The 19,352-nt window shown below is 38.3% G+C and overlaps 2 protein-coding genes across 8 annotated transcripts; one reads left to right on the top strand and one right to left on the bottom strand.

Moving 5' to 3' along the window:
• Positions 1-246: 246 nt before the first annotated feature.
• On the bottom strand, positions 247-10,592 carry pdzd11 (PDZ domain containing 11). Of its 3 annotated transcripts, none has more exons than XM_026357323.1 (6): positions 9,215-10,592; positions 3,846-3,953; positions 3,253-3,393; positions 3,026-3,124; positions 2,099-2,159; positions 247-1,540 (listed from the first exon to the last, which is right to left on the bottom strand). In XM_026357323.1, exons 1-6 carry the CDS (start codon positions 9,290-9,292, stop codon positions 1,506-1,508), a joined length of 522 nt encoding a protein of 173 aa, XP_026213108.1. In that variant the 5' UTR covers positions 9,293-10,592; the 3' UTR covers positions 247-1,505. The 3 variants fall into 3 exon arrangements, with proteins under 3 accessions (XP_026213108.1, XP_026213109.1, XP_026213110.1); XM_026357324.1 differs by lacking the exon at positions 9,215-10,592 and adding an exon at positions 4,525-5,475; XM_026357325.1 differs by lacking the exon at positions 9,215-10,592 and adding an exon at positions 4,502-4,521.
• gdpd2 (glycerophosphodiester phosphodiesterase domain containing 2) lies at positions 8,262-17,542 on the top strand. Of its 5 annotated transcripts, XM_026357318.1 has the most exons (17): positions 8,262-8,357; positions 8,448-8,506; positions 10,599-10,807; positions 11,748-11,851; positions 11,950-12,043; positions 12,203-12,262; positions 12,351-12,449; positions 12,577-12,667; positions 13,130-13,278; positions 13,652-13,734; positions 14,506-14,665; positions 14,768-14,974; positions 15,064-15,212; positions 15,893-16,040; positions 16,230-16,312; positions 16,406-16,434; positions 17,023-17,542. In XM_026357318.1, the coding sequence occupies exons 3-17, from the start codon at positions 10,718-10,720 to the stop codon at positions 17,100-17,102; spliced, it is 1,626 nt and encodes a 541-aa protein (XP_026213103.1). In that variant the 5' UTR covers positions 8,262-8,357; positions 8,448-8,506; positions 10,599-10,717; the 3' UTR covers positions 17,103-17,542. The 5 variants fall into 5 exon arrangements, with proteins under 5 accessions (XP_026213103.1, XP_026213105.1, XP_026213104.1 ...); XM_026357320.1 differs by having other exon boundaries at positions 8,272-8,506; positions 10,599-10,801; XM_026357319.1 differs by having other exon boundaries at positions 8,272-8,506; positions 13,133-13,278.
• The last annotated feature ends 1,810 nt before the right edge of the window (positions 17,543-19,352 follow it).

Genomic DNA, 19,352 nt, shown 5'->3' with positions numbered 1-19,352 from the left:
GAAACCAAGTTTATCTCCTTAAGATACATGTGAAGAATGTTGGATGGTCTCAACTTTAAAAAAACAAAACAAAACAAACTCATTGGGTTAACATGTCCCTGTCATTGACTGCATTCCTTTAAACATGACTCCCAGAAACCAACCTACAAAGAGGAACAAGTTTTGCTACTTGTACCGGAGCAAACCGGCCCATGGACACAAAAGACAAATGTTACTAGGGTTTCAAAACGCATTTCTTACACCTTGTTATCGACATGATCTTTAATGGAAACATGGTGAAAATATTTAATAACTTTACAAAAACGTTCCTCAATTTATTCTGTTAAAATTATTAATGTACAAGAGAATAAAACAGTGTTAAGATACAGCAGGCAGGCGTTAACATACATCTTTACAAATGTTTTAAATACGTGAATGCGCATACTATCCAGAGGTATTAACTGTTATTAATCTCCAGTCTTAAGGGGCACAGTGTGCAGATGTCACGTACTGTTGGAAGAAAGGTTTGGCACCTCATATACATATATTTCATGAACAATGGTAATACTTGATAGTATTCAATTCATTTTTGGGCCCGCAATAGAAGACTACAACTACAAGACTGCAAATGTTAAATACTGAAAAACTGGATGGATCATATTTACAGTGACATTTAAAATCTACCTGACGTCTTGTACATACAATATGTAAGGCCTTGCCATATTTGTACCGAATGTCTCAGTGTGTGCTGCAATATGTACAATTTCATACATATATATACACACTATGTTGTACATACACTTAGTTGACAGTTTAAAACTAGGTACAACTATCTAAAACTAATGCCGTTTAATACAGGTGCAGTAAAGGTGATACTGCTGAAGTGTATTCCACCACACTGAGAAGTGTTTCTAATACTTCTGCCCTTCTTAATGTAAATGAGGTGGATAACAAACCCAAGAACTATTTAAAGTTTAAACAAATCTAAACATTAGCATCTTGGTGGCAGCAGGAGTTATTGGCTGATGTATCAGACTTCATTCGTTTTCATTAGGTGTACCTAATACTTTGTGTATTTATATGTATTTTTAAAAGTACAATAGCATCGAGCAGCAATTAGGGATTGAGAAAAAATTTAATATACTATATACTATGCTAATTAAATTAAGTGAGATCTATAAATGTTATATTTGACTAAATTATTTATGATCATTTATTTATGTCTACTAAGCTCCTGCTTATAAATGACCAAATTCAAAGAAACTAGAGTTTAAAAGTGACTTTCTGTGAATCCATCCTGTGGAGTAGAAATCACGTGAAGTTCAGTAAATTAGTGCATGCTTGATGATCGGGGTGAGAGGAAAACTGAGTATGTATTGTCCTTACATGGAGGACTTTGAATGAGCCACGCATCAGTCATCTTGAAGCTAAGACAGAATGGAGGCCAGTTTGTGGGAGGAGGGTAATGACACTCAGTGACGTGTCTGTCCACATCATTCTCTCTCTTTCCCTCTCAATGCCACCACCTAGTGTACAGTCCTCTCCTTTTGCCTTTGGTAGTCTGATGAAAGATTACAGGATAGCATTACAAATACTGAAACGGATGTCTTTATATAATTTCCTACCACTAGAACACACAGTTATTGAGGCCCTTTTGCTGTGGAAGACATTCAGTGAGATCAACCAGATAAGATACCTTAGCTACAATATGTGGGTACTGTAACATGCTGGCAGCTGAGTACTGACAAGCTTAAAAGTCTTAAGGTTTGCTTCCTCCAAAGAGGCATGTTTTCTGTGGGAGCTTTTGTCACACAAACATTTAAGTGTCATCTTTGAAAAAACAACACAAAACATATACTGTAGCATTATCCTAAATCGTCAGTAACACTAGGCAACAACTAAATCTTCACTGTTTGTTCTCTGATGCTGTTAATGGCTTGTTAGTATCAAAATACAATGCAAGAAAACAGGCCTATAATTCAAGTCACTATGGAAACAAAAACCAAAAAAAAGTCAAAACCTCAATAGGCAAAAACTAAATATAAAGGTATTAAAATAATTAGCATTTTCTCATTTCTATCATACCGTTGATTATAAGATTTTTTACATAACGACTTACTGTAAGGAAAGAAGCGAACCCTCATCAGGATCTCTCGTGCAGTCTTCAAAATCTCTACAGCCTAAAGAGGGGAAACAATGTTATAACAAATAAGCAACCACTGCAGCAGAATAAGGACAGACATATATCGTGGTTCTGTACGATGGATGAAAAGAAATCAAAAGCCTCATGAACGTTGGGATGGACTCTCTACAGATGTATGCATGCAGGTAAAAAATTTGTGTTCACAGCTTCAGTGCACCAACTGTGCAGAAAGGTAATTCAAAAAACAATCACTTGTTTTATTGTTTATTTCAACAACACTGTTCTTGTGAAGCAACAACACATGCTCTTCCATTTCTTTCACTTTTTCCAAAAACAGCTGTTGCTTCTGTTCAACATAATTTGTTGTAGATTGTGTGAAATATGTCTAGGTACGTATCTCCCATCTTATTATGAACAGAAGTGGATGTGTCTTAGGCGCAAGGACGGAAAAAGTGGTCTTTACTTTCACAATTTGATATTCTCTTTTCATTTGCTGACTTGTTTCTAATTAAAAAGCCAAAATAAACATCTGTCCTCTTTTTTTAATGAGAAATAAGATTTTTGTGTGGTTTAACATTCAAGGCTGAAAAAAGACAGATAAGCCATGAGTTAAACAGTGACTGTACATTAAGATTCACAAATATTCAGTATTCCTTTGATGGTGGCACCCTATTATTTGAAGTAACTTTAACTCTTTATTCTTTTATAATCTGTGTACAATATACTTCTTGTTTTTCCTGCACATTTGGGAATAATAACTGGAAGTGTATATATGCTAAAGTTGAACTGTGAAAGCAGAACAGTTATCGTTGCATTTGTGGAATTGTTTAAAATTGTTGGGATGCAGATGTAGAGTGTATGATAAGCCATTATGGATCTAAACTCTACAGTACTCTGACTTACTCTTGAGTGCTCTATGTCTTGGAAATCAACTTCATTCACAGAAAGAACCTGGTCTCCCTCTTGTAGACCTGCTCTGTGAGCATCTGAATCTGGGACCACCTGTCAACACAACACACAGAGTAATCACAATGTAGACATTTGTGGACATGTGGGGAAAAAAAGCAATTAGTCAGCAGTCACGAATGTTAATAAAAGACATACCAAGCGCCAAGGCTACACACACACACCTTAGATATAAATATTCCCAACTGCGATGCTTTGCCCCCACGGATGTTGAAGCCCAGCTGTGCTCCTGGAGGTTTCTTCAATACAATGGTGCGTGGTAGGAACTGGGTGAGCTCATTGTTGTAGTCAGGATGGTGAACACGCTAAAAGTGCAAGAAAAATGCATTATAAATACATTATGTTTCTGCGAGCTTGTTTAGTTTTACACACCTTGACTTACTAGGATAAGAGGTGAAGAAAAGACGACACAGGATATCATACAACAGAAGACTGGGAACATAATAATTTCACAACCAGTTTCAGCAGAAAAGTTGTTTGTATGTTGATGTAGTATTTATTGAACTGAATATTACTGAAAAGGTCATGTCCAGTACTAGAGGCCAAGTTGAAATAGTCACCGGTGCTATGTATGACTTCCTGTTCTCACGCTCCTATGATGACATCTGTGCCTGAGAAAACTAAATGTACTAATAACGATATTAAGATATTGTTGGACATGTGGCGAAAAAACTCAAAAACACAAAACTAGCAGGATTTAGTGGACCTCAAATGTACTTTTCAGGACAGATGGTGGTTCTGCAAGTGAGCAGCATACCTCTTGTGGAGGGATCCATGCTGGCGGGTTCTCATAAGAAGGCAGGAACACCACAGGGAGCTGGTAGTCATCATAAGGAATTTTCTGATCCATCGTTTCTGAACCAACCTAGAGTTAAATAAGGAGAGGTAACGTCACATTATAACGTCTGTACTATAAGTACTAAATGCACTGCTTGCTATAAAAACCGCAAACAGTTTTCTTGATATGTCCACATAATTAGAAACTACACTTATGATTGTTAGTTATATCATAAAAACCCAGCCTACACTTGCTAACCTTTTACGTTAAGTTATATTTTCCTGTTAGCTACTTAGACATCACATTTCCTCTACTTGCTACTAACTTCTACTTAAACATTTCCCATTGAGTAAATCTGGTGACATAACGGATTGTGCAGCTACATCTAAAATAGATGTCAACCTGAAATGAATCGTGCTTAAATAGGAAAATAATAAAGCTAATGTAGTTTAGTGGTAACGTTAGTTAATAGAGAGAAGCTAGTGAGCTGTGCTAGCTCACTAGCTAAGGCTTTTTTTTTGCTGTTAAACACACATAACGTCACAATTTAACTAGCACCCACTGTTATCATAATTTGAACTATACCGAGGAACTTATTGAATATCGATATCTGGATTAAAATGAAGTGTAATTACCGCAAAACAACAAATAATCTCACCACAGTTTTCCTGCAACAGCCAACAACAAGCGCTTCTTCTTTGTTAGCAACCATCCGCTCATCCTGGTGTGATGCTGCCCCCTACTGTCAGGGAGTGGAGACTACCTCTGCCATGAACAGGTGTAGGTGTGTGTGTGTGTGTGTGTGTGTGTGTGTTCTGTATCTTTTTTATTTTCTTTAACATTTTCACATTTTCTAGGCTCTGTTGGCTAAACGTTTATTATTTAGGGGTTCAAATTACTGTCTGTTCAGGGCACAGAAGCGGACAACCACTGGAGAAGATATACCTGAATGCAAAAGAATGTTTCACCTGGATTTCCTCCAACAATCTCACCTCTCTGTCAACTTGTCTGGAAATGAATCCAAAACCTTTTCAACTGTAAACCCAAAGCATCAGTCTGAGAGCCCATTGAACCATTAAAAAAATTAAATTCAAGAGTCAGTGTAATATTTCTATGAGTTTAGTTTTCACTTATTATTCTATGATATGTGCACAGGAATGTTCTAACAGACATCAGAGAGAGCATATTTATCTTGCTTTTGCTATTTGGCTGCCTAACCAACCAGAACTATTTTTGTGTACTTTCCATCTCCTACAACTGTAACAGACTTATCTGATCATCAGATTTATGCAGTAGTTGACAGGCAGTTATTTTAGATGAAAACACTCTGACAGGTCTCCTGCCTCAACCTGAAGTGCCTTCACTTGTAAGGTTCACACTGTGATATTATTTTAACCTGAATAGTTCTTCAGTGAGCGTTCCCTCTGACTCACATTAAGTGCCACCACCTCTTTATTTACTTAAGCTTTTATCTCATGATAGCCATCGTGCCTCTTTTATCCAAGAAGTACATTCGTTTTTCATTAACCATCCCTTCCTATGAATTTACAGACATATGATGTCATACAGCAATAGGTCTGTAATTTGCAGGCTTGTTTTTTCCAGCTAAGATTCTGCAATCTTTACTAAATAATACAAGACATTTCTTCTCAGCCAGTGCCTTCTATAAATCTTTATAGACTCTATGGACACCACCTAACTCTCCATTCATGTGTATGTGAGATAGTTTCTTTATATTTGTTTTTTATAACTGCATAACTACTGCAAGCTGCACAGAAGCCCAGATAAAAACAGTCTAATGTACATATTTGTGGTTTGCTCCTGTGATACCACCAGGCCTGCTGGCTCCTGCGGGTCGTGTTTACAAACCTGCCCATAGTCATTTCTGTCCCCTTCCTGCTTTTGGCTTCGCTGTGCCAAGAAGTCTGTCCAGGTGGAATTTGGTTTAGCTGTTGAAACCTCCCCTCTTGTGCCAAAGAGACAGACAAAGGTTCAGTCTCTTTCCTGTAATTTGAAAGCCCAGCTTTATCTAAGTCCTTCTCTAAGGCCACTAGCACAGGTAACAATTATACATCAACATAGTTATTCAGGTGAGGACACTCTGTAAATATCCATGGTTTACAAGAAGATGCACCCCTTTATTTTGCCCCATTTCTTTGCACTAAACTGAATAATGGTCTCTCTCTGTGTTTATATCATATTTTCTTCCTGGGACACTTCAATCCAGTTTATATATATTGTGGCAAATCCCACCAAAAGCCGCCTCAAGGCACTTTGCGGTTTAAGGTTTGAGACCTTAAAATGTATATTATGTATTATGTAGAAAAGCCCACACCAAGCACACCTTTTTGGAAACCAGCAAGATCAAGCAAACATTCCTCTGTTGTTATTGCCTTCATTAAATCATCTTTCATCTAACAAACTTTAATTGCCTGACCATAATTACGTTTGCTGACACCCACATTATGTGTTTTGTTCATGTTAAAACCCCCACACCATGCAGCACTATTTCCACTCTGTCTTACATCCTCAAACTTGTTTAATTCCAGCCTACACACCATGGGCTGTGGTAACTCCTGACCAGTAGTTTTTTCCTATCCCCCCCGCACTACCTCATTTGTTTTTCTGTCCAGTCCTCTTAAATCCCTCTACGTCAGACCTTTATACCTCCTGGCGTCACAGCTTTAGCTACAAGCCTGGAGATTTAAGAAGTCAAATTCCTCCGGTTATTGTAAACTTACACTTATTAAACTTGCTCACACTGTATTTCATAAATCTCAGCTCCTCCACCATCAAGTTACTTTGACTTTTTCAGCACCAATAATTTTTTTCCTTCTGCAGTTCAATATCACAAAACACAACAGCAAACGTTCTCTAGTCCTTCTGATTTTTAACTCTAGCACATTGACTTTCTTAAAACTCCCTTCTACCTTTGAATCGTATCACTGCATTAAGCAGTTCGTCTGCCTCACGGTCCTTCTTCTCACCCTTCATTACCCATCTTTCATATCAAGACTCGTAAACATGCAATTTTGTGCTTCATAAATACAAATTTCACAAATGATACAGAACCTGCTTTAAATGTTCTGTTTACAGGGACAAACAAATTGTTTCCAAACACACGCTAAACCTAAACCTATTAAATCCACACATTTGATGACTAATGACAGATTACATTTGCAGTTGAAGATCACCTCACTGCCAATGTAGACTCCCTATTTGGATAAAGCTTATTTAGTTCACGCTGAAATAAAATAAATAAAAGGGACTTATGTGCTTAGTGACATTTGTGTGTCACACTGCATTTATTGTTCTCAGAGGTACATTGCAACACTTATTTCAGTTAAAGATTGCAGATTGATGGATGTATCAAGTCTGTGATCAGGATTTAACCAGCAAGTCTCCGCAAGTCAGATGGCAGTTAAATGAAATAAGACCTGACCCACTGTTGACTGACAAGTATGAGAAGCACATAACTAAAGCCTATTAAAAAAAAAAAGCAGTTATGTAGCTTGTGTATTTTGGATCAATTTATCAAGTCAGAGTAACTTGCCCTTGACAAATACATTGGGTCACTGAAATTACCATTCAATAAATGGAGTAAAACCAATAGTTCTTGTGATTTTTCCTTTATACACAGCCAAATTGGAATTGATACAAAACAATTATGATGTGATCAAATGTGTAGAAGCTACAAGTGAAGGAGGTTGACAAAAAAATATGAATCAAACTTGTGGGCTTAAGAACATTGAAACCAGAAGACAACTAAAGTGGATCATTATAGAATCCTGAATAATGAAAAACCCCTTCACAACCTAAGAATACTCTGGAGGAGGTTTGTCATTGTTAAAATCTACACTCATGAGATGTTAATGAAAATACAACAAGGCGCAAAACACTAGTAACCTCAAGTAAAGGGAAGCCAGGTTAAACACAGTCAGAAAACACCTAAAAAACGTTTTCTTTGAACTGATGATGAGATAAGACCCATCAGTCAAGACAAACTCGATCCTGAATGATGGGATGGTTGGTGGAGGCAGTGTTATGCACTGGGCAAATACAGCTGGAACTGAAAGTCTACAAAATAATCTCTGGATTGTTTTATTTCAATGTATGAAGACAAAAAAAGAAAAAGAAAACCTGTTTAGCTTTTTTGGAGCTCTAATGAAGCTTATTGGACAGAAGTGTAATAGCTGAAAAGCCTTCTTTTCTGTTGAGATAGATGTTAAACCTGTGACCTTAACCTGTCCTACTGACTCTACTGACTCGCCCCAGGCTGTATTTCGCAGGTGAAAACCGCAACTGTGCTACAGGTTATTTTCCACATGTTTGAATACCTGTTCATAGACACGCCCCCTTCGGTTTATGACACGCCCCCTTTTGAAAGCGAAAAGGATGCGAGGGGGGAGAAGGGAGCGGAGAGAGGGGGCTTCACAAGGAGATGATCCCTGTGATGAGCCTGTGTGGTTGATTCTGATAGATGTGAACATGGTCCGTTTGTGGCTGTAGGCTCAGCGTATTCTCTGTCAGTAACTCAGAGTACTTTCTCTTTTCATTTATCTTACTTATGCTGATTTTCAGGAATCTTTGGAAACGCGATAAGAACTTCGGGCGCACACCTCATCGTCCAAGACACGCTGGTAAGATGATTACAAACTTAATCGGGTTTGTTTTGCAGGTGCAAAAGAAGAAACGATTAATAAGGAAACCGTTTAGACATTTTCTGTCCTGCACGCGTTGGCTTAAAGTGTTTTTTGTGTGAATGGCGTTTAAACGTTTTAATTGAATCGCTTCACATCATCGTTGTTTCTTATTTTTATTTTTGCATATCGCATCATTGCAAACACCCCTTTTCTCCCTTTGTCGGTTTTTGCCTTTGTGTCTATTTTGCTTAATAACAAATGTTGCGCATGAGTAACACAGAAGTAAGTAATCTGGGGCATTTTAATAAAAAAAGGACCCATCTAATGTCATTCCCAGTCCTGCAACAGGCATACAGCAGCACAAACAGTGGGAAATCAGGAAAATAGGAGTGTATGATATGTGTATTAATATAATTAATAATATTATTAGTCAGAAAGAAAACCTTGATGTGCTAGAAATCAAGATAAATACAAACAATATAACAGATGCTTATCACAACATTAAAAAAAGTCAAATAACACATGAGATTTCATATGTGGCTGATGTTAAGAGCTCAAATGCTAAATGTACAAGATGCAGAAAAAGAGACTTTTCTTCACTTAGTTTTTTAAAAATATAAATATAAACACTGAAAGCTCATGATATTGAATGGAAAGAAGGAAGGAGTTGGTGTTAAAGTTTGATGGGACAGCAGTTTGTGTTACCTGAAACTGGAAGATCAGGAAGGTCCAAGAAGAAATGTTACTTGAAAGTGAGAAATGCAGCTGTTTTCTTTCATTCATTTCCAGTATGTGTCAATCCTTAAATATCAGTCACTTTAAAGAAAACAAAACACGTGATTAATCATCATATCTCTCTTCAGTTTTTACTACAACAGTACACCTACTGCATTTTTGCCTAATGATAGTTTACATTGTGGCTTGAAGCCTATCTTTTAATCTGCTCACAGGTGGTTTTACTGAACAGTTGTCCATTGTAATAGGTGATAATCCTGCAATTTGAAGCACTCATTAAGGCTGCTAATGTGTGAGGTGGCAAATGAGGCGAATAATTACAAGCATCTTTACCTAAATAAACCGATTTCAGGTAGTTTATTGGACAAGAAAATGAAAGGACAGTTTGAAAGTTCTCAACCACAAAGAACCGTTTATTTTTTCTTTGATTTCAACAGATGCTTCAACTTTCCTTTGTCTACTTGTCACCAGTTGACAGTGTGGTTTCTCACATATTATGGCAATTAGTCACTTTCAGCTCAAAGTTAGGAAGTTTCTAGTGAAACAAGGCATCTCGTGTTTCCTGGCAGCAACATTAGACCTTAGACAGTGTCATTTTATTCTATCGAATAGTTGAGGGTATTGGGGTTATAGTTATTACCTATTGAAAATTGACTGTATGGCCTAATTGTGGATTGGCTAATTACTCCGATGGCTTTGATTATGGAAAGAAATTCAACAATCCAGTTTAGACAATAGCTGGCAAATCCCCAAGTAAAATCAAGTTGAACAAGAAACATTTTTTTACAGCCTTTCCATAACAGAAACTTTTATTGCTCAATGTTTCTCTTCAGTGGGTGACAAATAACCTGTGTACTTCCCCGTGTCACATTTGCTTGAGTGGACTGGAACCTGCACAACTGCAAACCCTGCCCCAACATGTTTAGTAAAAATCTTACTGTGTTCCCATCAACGCAACCCCCATAAACTCCAATCACTACTCATGTGGAAAGAGTTTTTTTTTTTTTTTTGTGCAGCCTGTTAGTATGTAAACTGTTTGTTCTTTAACGCACTGACTCAGTTTGTTTCACCCACCCCCTCTCTGTGCATGGATGTGCCTGTCACTGTGGCTGTTTGTGTTGCAATGGCTTGAACCGTGTGACTTCACTCCCAGGCCGGTCTGTTCACTTCTCTCAATACCCCATGGTGTTGGCCATTGTAAGTGCCGGCAGTGGCCATAGCCCATTTGCACACAGGCTCTATTGAGGGGGTTAGGGGAAGGGATTGCCTTAATACCCAAAGAATCTATCCCCCCCCCATCGTCCCTCATTTGCTTTCTGTGAGTGTTATCCTTTTTCCCTCCCACGCTCTGCAGGTTTGCTGAGTTGAATGAGATCAAGCCGCTCCTCCAAAGACAGCCCACTCCGGGCCCCCCCAAGTCCTTCTTCGGGCTTCGTGAATCAGGTATCTGCACCAAGCTGAACTGGTGAAGTGATGTCTGAAGATAAGAGCTGTTGCAGGGTTTGTAGCAGGGTCTTGTATACCTGCCGCTGGAAGGACTCAGGAGGGACTCAAAAGGTAAAGGTGAGTATCTTTCTACAGTATGTACAACACTGGCCACTTGAATAGGTGCACCTGTACAATCTAATGCAGTGCAATCCAATGCAGCACCTGTGTAGCTAATGTTCTGGCCTATTGAAATGAATGAGGGTCCAAAAACTTAAAAACACTTTAAGTTAATGCACTGCAGTACAACTCTACAACCCAGCATGACCTTAATATTAAACATACTATACAGTAAGATTATCACCTCTATAAGAGTTTCAAACAAAAGCATCATGGCAGAGCTGTTGTGTTAGGTTGAATAAAACTTTACAGGTGTATCATAATTATAAAGTATTTTCCTCACTGCTCTATATTAGTGTAGTGTGTGATATTAATAATCTGTTCCTAATTGATTGAAATATTGCCAGTGAACCTTTGTGCTTTACAAACACTTTATTTCCAGTGTATTTTAAATGAAAGCAAATGACTTTCTTCAACGAAAGCAATCCACATTTGTTGGAAATGAAAACCTCTAAATTAAGTGATGATTAAAATGCTGACTATCTACTGCGTGCCAAAAAAAAAAAGTTAACTCAGGTTCTAACAGGCTTGTTATGCACTTATCTGGAACATGATTGTACAGGGGGAGGTGAATGGTGGCGAGATCTAATTTTGTGCAAAATTATAATGGGCATGGTGGGGGTTCATGAGGGTGGAGGTATGTCGTTGATGGGTAAGAGCATGAAGGGGCTGTTTGTGTTGAGCTGTCACGGCAGTGCAGGGCACAAAACCAACTATGTGAAAATATTGGAATCCTTCCATTGCCGTTTCGGATCGAATTCTCTGGAGTCCACACACACACACACACACTTCACTTACTTTGCATTAAAAGATATTATCATTTTAGTCATACCTTAGAAGCTTTGAAGAGTGAAAGTGTCATAATGACTAAAATTCCACCTGCTTTTTCTTCTTCTAGCATGGATGCTGCTGGTCCTCGTTGATCGCTCTGGTCTCCCTGCTGTCTCTGTGCTGGATGTACATTTGTCTGGTTACATTTAATGACAGAGAGGAAATGAACTGGTGCGTGACAACAAACCTCCACACACAGTCCACATTGAATCTAACAGCCCAGAATATTCTCCTAACCGTGCGCTGCCCCTCTGTTGTTTCATCATCAGGCAGGCCTTCAGAAAACTGAAGTGGTGGGTGAACTGGTTCATGGTGCTGATCATCATTTATGCAGTGATCACCAGCTACTGCATTCTGCTGCTGGTGAGAATATAGTCTTGATAGTGTGGGGTTGAAATTGAGTGTCCGCCAGATATTATATTACACATATACCATATTATTAAGTGTAATATTTAAGCTATACAATAAGAATCCATATTTGCAATTTCATCTTTCAAAACTTAAACCATTGCATCATTACAGGTTTTTACACTGTTCCAAGTTGCCTTGAGAGAAACATTTGACTTACACTGGCTGCACAAGGTATTATAAACTCATGAATAGACTTTTATTCAAATAATACTTTATTTCTTTTATTCAGGTCTGTTTTAAATACGCCTTCTCTCCGCAGGTCTTCTTATTTCTTGGCCTGATTTTGATTGCTTCCGGTGTCACGGGAATTAGCCTCACGTGGAAGCAAGAATGGCCTATTGTTCCTCTTTCACTCCAGGTACATTAAGAATCTCGCTGCATGAATTAAGGACTGTGTGTGGGTGCGACGTCGAAATGAAGAGAGTGCAAAATGTCTGGTTCATTTACATGGATCTAAGTCGATGTTTGTGTTGGACTGTTGGCAGGCCGCTGGTCCTTTCTTGCAGTTTGGTGCTGTTGGAGCGCTGACGCTAGTGAGCGTGTTTGTGTTCGAAAGCATCCGCAGATCAAAGACAGGTATCATTTGAAAGTGCACGTAGACATGATTCAGAAGTGTGTGGATGTGTTTTTTTCCCAGATATAAATATTATTACTGCCACATGAGGTTTGGCCAGGAAACAATCCCTACAATGAAAGATAAAAATAAGCTCCTGTATTATTTAATACAGAATAAAGCACACAGACAGACATACGGTATGAATGGAACTAATGCAGAATGCATTCTAATAAAATGTTAACAACATAACAGCATTATGATGGATGACTGTTGATTTTCAAGAGCAGTCATGTATGTATGCTCAGGTGTCACCGTCAGCAAGAGGAAAAAAATATAAAGGATGGATTGAAAGGGCACTCCCACAGTACAGATAATACTTTATTTGCTCCAACTTGTAACAGGGTGTCTGTACAGGTGCTCTGCTCTAACACTGTGTCGTACAAACTAAAAACAAGGTCTTACCATTTGTGTTTTATTTGCAGCAGCATCAAAGGTCTTCATTGCAGTGGTCTTTGTGCTGGTGTCAGCAGCCATCTTCCTGTGTCCCCTGCTCATCCGGTCTCCGTGTCTGATAGAGTGGGAAGAATTACCTGAAAAACCGAGGCTCATAGGCCACAGAGGCGCACCAATGGTGAGCGTCTTATTATACCTAACAAGAAATGCCTGAAGACGCAGAAGGACAACTTTGGAAAGAGTTGTCATGGTTGAATCACAGCAAAGAGGGTCATTGAATGATGATTTAAAGGGATAATTCATTTTATTTTAGCATTTTAAGAATTGTAATTACACAATTTAAGCATTTTATTCTGTTACTGAAGTGCTGACACCGGTGTGAACAAATGTCCAATCGTGCGAGCGCCCCATATGTCGAGCTGCTCTTTCCTTGTTTGTTTGCTTTGCTACCATTGAACTCAATTTAACACTGTTCATGGGTTTGTGTGCTGACGCAGTTTTGGGGTAGTTTGAGACTTTAACTTTCACCCTTCTGTCCTCACTGTGTTCAGTTGGCCCCTGAGAACACCATGATGTCGTTCCACAGGAGCATCGCGTGTGGCGTGACAGCCTTTGAGACAGATGTACAGCTCAGGTGAGTTGAAACTGGATTCAAATTTAATAGAGTATAACAGAAAAGCCTAAAACATTTCTGTATAATTGCACTGGATGACCATTTGCTAAACCCTATCCATTACTTACTGTGTGTGCATGCAGATGATATTGCTGGCTGAAATGAGAACTGATTAAAGGAATACTTCATTTTAGTTTTGAGCCTATTTCTTCTGCTCTAGTTGGCTCCCTTATGTCACACTTAATTTCTCAGCCTGCTCTCCCTTTCTGTTCCCTTCAGTCCTTCATTTCCTCTCTGTTGTTAGTTTAGTCTGTTTTCACAATAAGAGTCTGGACTCTTATTTGCTGTTCTGATTTTGGTTATGTTTATTTTTGCCATCTGTGTTGGAGTTTAAAAGTCGAGCCAAGTGTTTTTTGAAAGTTTTGGTGAGTTTTTCTTTTAACAGCGTCTCTAAATATGCACAGAGAAAACCATACTTCTCCAACATTATACTGAACTCTGAAATAATAGCATCACAAACCAGAATCAATATACACTAAAGAATAAATATACACAGCCAACAAATGCACCATTTTCCAAACACTTGCAAGAAGTTCATATGGCTGCTATGCTAACAGTTGCTCTTTTGGAGGAGGGGGTTTAGTGATATAACATCAGTGCTCACTGTTGTTCCATTGCAAATGACTACATATGTTAAAATAATAGACATAATAATAATAATAATAATGCATCTTTACATTTTGATTGTTTATTTTTTCATAATTTCCTATTTTTTCTGTCTCTCTAATCTAGTAAAGACAGAATTCCCTTCCTGATGCATGACAAGAATTCTGAGTTCTTGCTGAGAACAACTAACGTTAGAGAGGTGTTCCCCGACAAACGCATCAACATCAGTACCGACGTCACCTGGAAGGAATTGCAGAGTCTTAATGCAGGCGAATGGTTCCTGAAGGTGAGGGCTTTGATCACGCATGCTTGTCCACTAGCTTGTCAAAAAGGTTTGTGTTATATTGTAACATGGCACAATTACAGAAATTGTAATTGGACTTTCCAGACAGATCCTTTCCACTCAGTGTCCCAGCTTTCAGAAGAGGAGACGAAAGCAGCCAAGAATCAGGCCATACCCTCCTTACATCAGCTCCTCGAACTTGCACAGCAGCACAACATCTCTGTGATATTCGACATATATAGTCCCAACCAGCAAACTGACACAATAGACATAGTCAATACCATCTTGCGTTCTGGCATAGACCCAAGCCTGGTAAGTCTAATCTAATCCCCCTGATGGAGTTTGATTGTGATATTTAACAATAGAGAATTATTTAAGCTGTGTACTTTCCTTCTTTATAGATCCTCTGGCTTCCTCCTGCAGAAAGAGAATATGTAAACACAACTGCCCCAGGATTCATTCAGATCTATAACAATGAAAGTGAAATGTTTAAGAATGGAGGAACGCACCTGAACGTAAAATACAGCAAGCTGGGTACACAAAAAATCAGGTAAAACACAAGTATGTAACAAAATACACCTGGAGCCGCCAGGGGGTATGTTCAGCGTTAATTAAAAGTGGATATGTAGCATGCTGAGACATAGAGCTAGCGCTGATTATAGAGGCAGAGGATCGGCCTCCAGGGAACGACATTCAAATAATGTCCCACTGCAGGAGTGGTGTTACATGGATCAGCAAAGTAGCTGAAGAATGAAAAGCAGTGTAGCAACATGTTTGAATAAGAGCTGCAGTTCAGTCCGTCATGAACTCTAGCTTGATGATATATAAGCTTTCAGCGTGTGTCTTTTACAAATGAATGCTGTTTACATGTATTAATGTGTAATCTTACACCTTTGATCACATGCACGTGTTCATAGTGAATTGGCGTATAGGTTAAATGTGTCTTGTCACAGTCTAGTCTACATGTGATATGTATTTATACAGGCACATTTATAGGATTTAGGTAAAAATGCTAAATAGGTCATAGATAAAAAAGAAGGAAATACATTGCAAAGCTGTATAATGTGTACTGCACATATAAATGTATGTAGATATAAATACACCTGATGTTTATTGCCCTTCTCCTAGTCATATACTCTACCTCTGTCTTTATTCACCTACAGTATAATGAGTAAAGTTCCTACTCTTCTGGGTTTTTCTCTCTTCAAACTCTGTGTTTGTATCTGACAGAGACCTTCGCAGGAAAAATATTACGGTGAACCTGTGGACGGTTAATGAGCGCTGGCTGTTCTCTCTGCTGTGGTGTGCAGGGGCCAGCTCTGTTACCACCAACTCCTGCCACCTCCTGAAGGACATGGAGCGGCCCGACTGGGTCATGGTGAGCAATGCACACGGCTGCACATGCAGGCTCTACTTTTAATCCTGTTCATTTCACTGTGTGGCATTAAAACCCATCGGCTGAAGTTGAACTGCTTCAACTGACAAGTTTGTACAAGTGTTTTTTAAAATATGTGACACACCTTGACCATGCCATGCCTATGGGCATGTTTGTGTGTGTGTGTTTCAGGGACGTCTTCAATACCAGATAATATGGATTATAGTGGATGTTGTTTCTATTCTGATAATGGCTGGACTCTACATCCTTCAGTGGTAAGCTGAGCTGATGTTTGCTGTATACATTTGTGTCCATTTTATAAAATAAGAGTGTGGAGACTGACTCACGCCCCTCACTGTTTCCGTCAGGAAAAGACAATGTTTTTGTCACAGAGAAGGTACTGTACGTTTAGATTTTAACGTCTTATGGTTAGAGGTGCAGCTAACTAACAGATTCTTTTCACATTGAATCAATTCATCGTTAAGTCTATAAAATGTTTTCAGTATTTCTGGAGATCCTGTGTCACATGGTCCAATTTGCTGCATTTTCAGTTTAAATTTTTCATTTAAAATGAAAAATTTGGCCTTTTTGCTTGATAAATTGCTCATGAGGCGACAAAGTGATGAATTGATTATGATATTGATTAAGAATACCTCCTGATTAATCTTCTATTGATTGACTAAACTATGAACTAACATACTGACTATAATGAAACTAAAAAGACAATCCACTCATATTTATATATAATTAACACCTGGGTGTTGTTCACAGAGTTCCAGGGCGGTTCACAATATATTTATTATCATACTACAAAATTAATATTAACACCTGGGTAAATAACAGCAACACTTTTTTTTCATTGTTTTCATTGACAGTTTACAGCTGATCTCTAAATCTTCTAATGTGTCACCTTATTAGTAACAGCAAAGAACTACTGAAATGAGTCCCTTCATTTGTTTCCTTTACGTGTTTTCACTCCAAACAGGAGAAAGGAATCAAAGGAACAATACTTCAACCTCGAACGAGAAAGAACACGAGATGTCTCCCTTCTTACGCACTGTGTAGTTTGACTGAGTCCAGATCCACGTTTCATCCCTGAGGCTGATCCTTGGCAGCACTACTGGAAATGTTTTTCAGCCATACGATGTAATCTGAATTGGTTTTACAGAAATAATAAAATGTGAATTAAATATCAGTGCTATGCTACTGGATGGCAGTTTAAGGTGGTTGTTTCTGTTTAAGTCTAGCTGGTTATCTTGGTTGATCTTTGCTACTGAAAATATGGGCTTTTGTTCTAACATGTATTACTACAGTATGCACCGAACTTCCTCTTGGCATTGGTTTGTTATGTTCCTGTTTCACTGTGTCACTACTGCAAATATAAACTGTCCGTATGGTCACTGTAACCTGAGCCAAAAGCATAAAAAGTACATTGTTTTTTTATGTACAATAATGATGCTGTAGTTTTATTTTTTAATTTTTTCAAATATATTTTATGTACCCAATCTTCATTTTCTGGCTTCTTTTGTGGCTTTTGTTTTTGTGTAATCTAGTTGTATTTCTTATTTTTCGTATATTCCTGAAACAAGAAATGGAAAAGCACAGTTCAACACTAAGGTATCAAGTAAAATCATTCATAGTATCTTACTGTAAAGTGTATTCCCACGTTAAAATGGAACATTTAAAATTTAAATTAAAATATGAGGCTGGACTGTAAAAAAAAACCCTTGCACATCAATGAACTCCTTCCAACTTGACAACCTGGCTGTATTATCAACGGCACAGATTTGCACTGTTTCATTAGGTCAAAATAATCTAAAACAAATGCATTACAGTGTTGACTGTTCTGTTTTTTGTTTGTTTTTGTTTTTGTTTGTCAAATAGCACAAAGGTTAAAAAAAGCACTATTTCATCCGAGTACTGTAAGGCTTCAACAATTACATTATTAATAGACATTTTTAATCTGGTTATTTTTTTAAGCATTATTGTTCAGTGTATAAAATGTTTGCAACAATATTCTCTAAACCTGAACTTAATCAGGTCAAGTTTATATATATAATGCATTTAAAAATATAAAGAGCTGTACAAAATAATAAACAGCATAACAGTGTCGTCCTGTTTTTATTTAACCAGCATTACATAAACAGGTTAAATTTACCTTAATACCATACTACAGAAAACAGCAAATGTTTACACGTGAGATTCTTTGGATGATTTATTTAAAAAGATTTAAATCACTCTTAGTTATCAGACATGTCAGTCCACCTGTCACCCGTACTGGCTGTGAACACAGTGATATCCACTTATTTATTACCTGACGCCTACATGTTGCAGCTGATTTGTTTGTGCTGCAGCTTTTCCATCTCTACAAAACTCAGCTGAGACAGTTCATCAGAGTTCACACAGCTCCCTCTGCAGCCATAACACACTTTATACAACTTGTTCCCCACAGAACAGCCACAGTGAGAACGAGCGACCACTAGATGGCGCACAGTGCAAATATAACGTTACGCAGGCGACTTATGAGAGAAAGTTTGATCCCTGAATAAAAACAGCCTCGTTAATAGACTGATGGCTACTGAAGCTGTAACACAGCAAATAATTTAAGGTGACACCGTTGGATGCAGTAACATTGGTCCAAGTGCGGCCCAATAACGCTGCGCCATGAAGGCGAGGCATGTGTGAGGAGGGGAGGAGAAACATGTTCTTGGAGCGTTTTGCCCCAAACTTCTGGAAAGTTGACGTGAACTAAACAGTTTCCTCATGTTGTCACATCTTCACTCCTGTCTGTGGGTGTGGATCACGCCGCTTCCCGCACTTCACGCACTCCTGCAGTGGATTTAAAACCAAAAGGAGCCACGCTTCTCCTTCTTTACGCATCCGGGATTTTTGTTTACATATAAAAATATATACACACATATATATATTTTTTTATTTCTAAACACTCCTCAGAGCTGTAACTCACATGACTTTTCAAGCTGGCCACGCCATGGTGCATAAATACGGTAAGTACCGTTAAATGGGAGTGAGTCTCCATCACAGGCGCAGCAAGTTTTACAGAAAACCTCGGTGAAAGTTTTCAGGTTAATACCAGCTCATGTCTCCATTAAAACTTTCTGCTCGGCTTATTACTGTCCTACTAACATCAGCTGTAATCCCATGAGAAACACGGAGCTTTTTGTCCTCAGGGAACGAAAAAAGGTGAAATACTGTAACTGGGAATTGTGCAACTTCCGGGCGGCTGTTGACAGTTTTTTTTGTTTGTTTTTTTGTTTTTCTCGCTCGAAATGTTCAGGATCAGGTAGGAAACCGTGA

The sequence above is a fragment of the Anabas testudineus genome, chromosome 10, assembly GCF_900324465.2.
Source record: "Anabas testudineus chromosome 10, fAnaTes1.2, whole genome shotgun sequence".
In the NCBI taxonomy this organism is placed as follows: Eukaryota; Metazoa; Chordata; class Actinopteri; order Anabantiformes; family Anabantidae; genus Anabas; species Anabas testudineus.
This window is presented reverse-complemented; position numbering and strand designations above follow the sequence as displayed.

Excerpts from the sequence above, each read along its gene's own strand:
- pdzd11 (XM_026357323.1), bottom strand. The coding sequence starts at position 9,292 with ATGAATGAAAGAAAACAGCTGCATTTCTCACTTTCAAGTAACATTTCT. Across the intron at positions 3,954-9,214 it reads TCCTGATCTTCCAGTTTCAG|GTTGGTTCAGAAACGATGGA; the intron begins GTAACACAAACT and ends ATTTAACTCTAG. Across the intron at positions 1,541-2,098 it reads GGTTCGCTTCTTTCCTTACA|ACTACCAAAGGCAAAAGGAG; the intron begins GTAAGTCGTTAT and ends ATCTTTCATCAG.
- gdpd2 (XM_026357318.1), top strand. The coding sequence starts at position 10,718 with ATGTCTGAAGATAAGAGCTGTTGCAGGGTTTGTAGCAGGGTCTTGTAT. Across the intron at positions 12,450-12,576 it reads TTGTTCCTCTTTCACTCCAG|GCCGCTGGTCCTTTCTTGCA; the intron begins GTACATTAAGAA and ends GACTGTTGGCAG. Across the intron at positions 15,213-15,892 it reads CTGGGTACACAAAAAATCAG|AGACCTTCGCAGGAAAAATA; the intron begins GTAAAACACAAG and ends TGTATCTGACAG.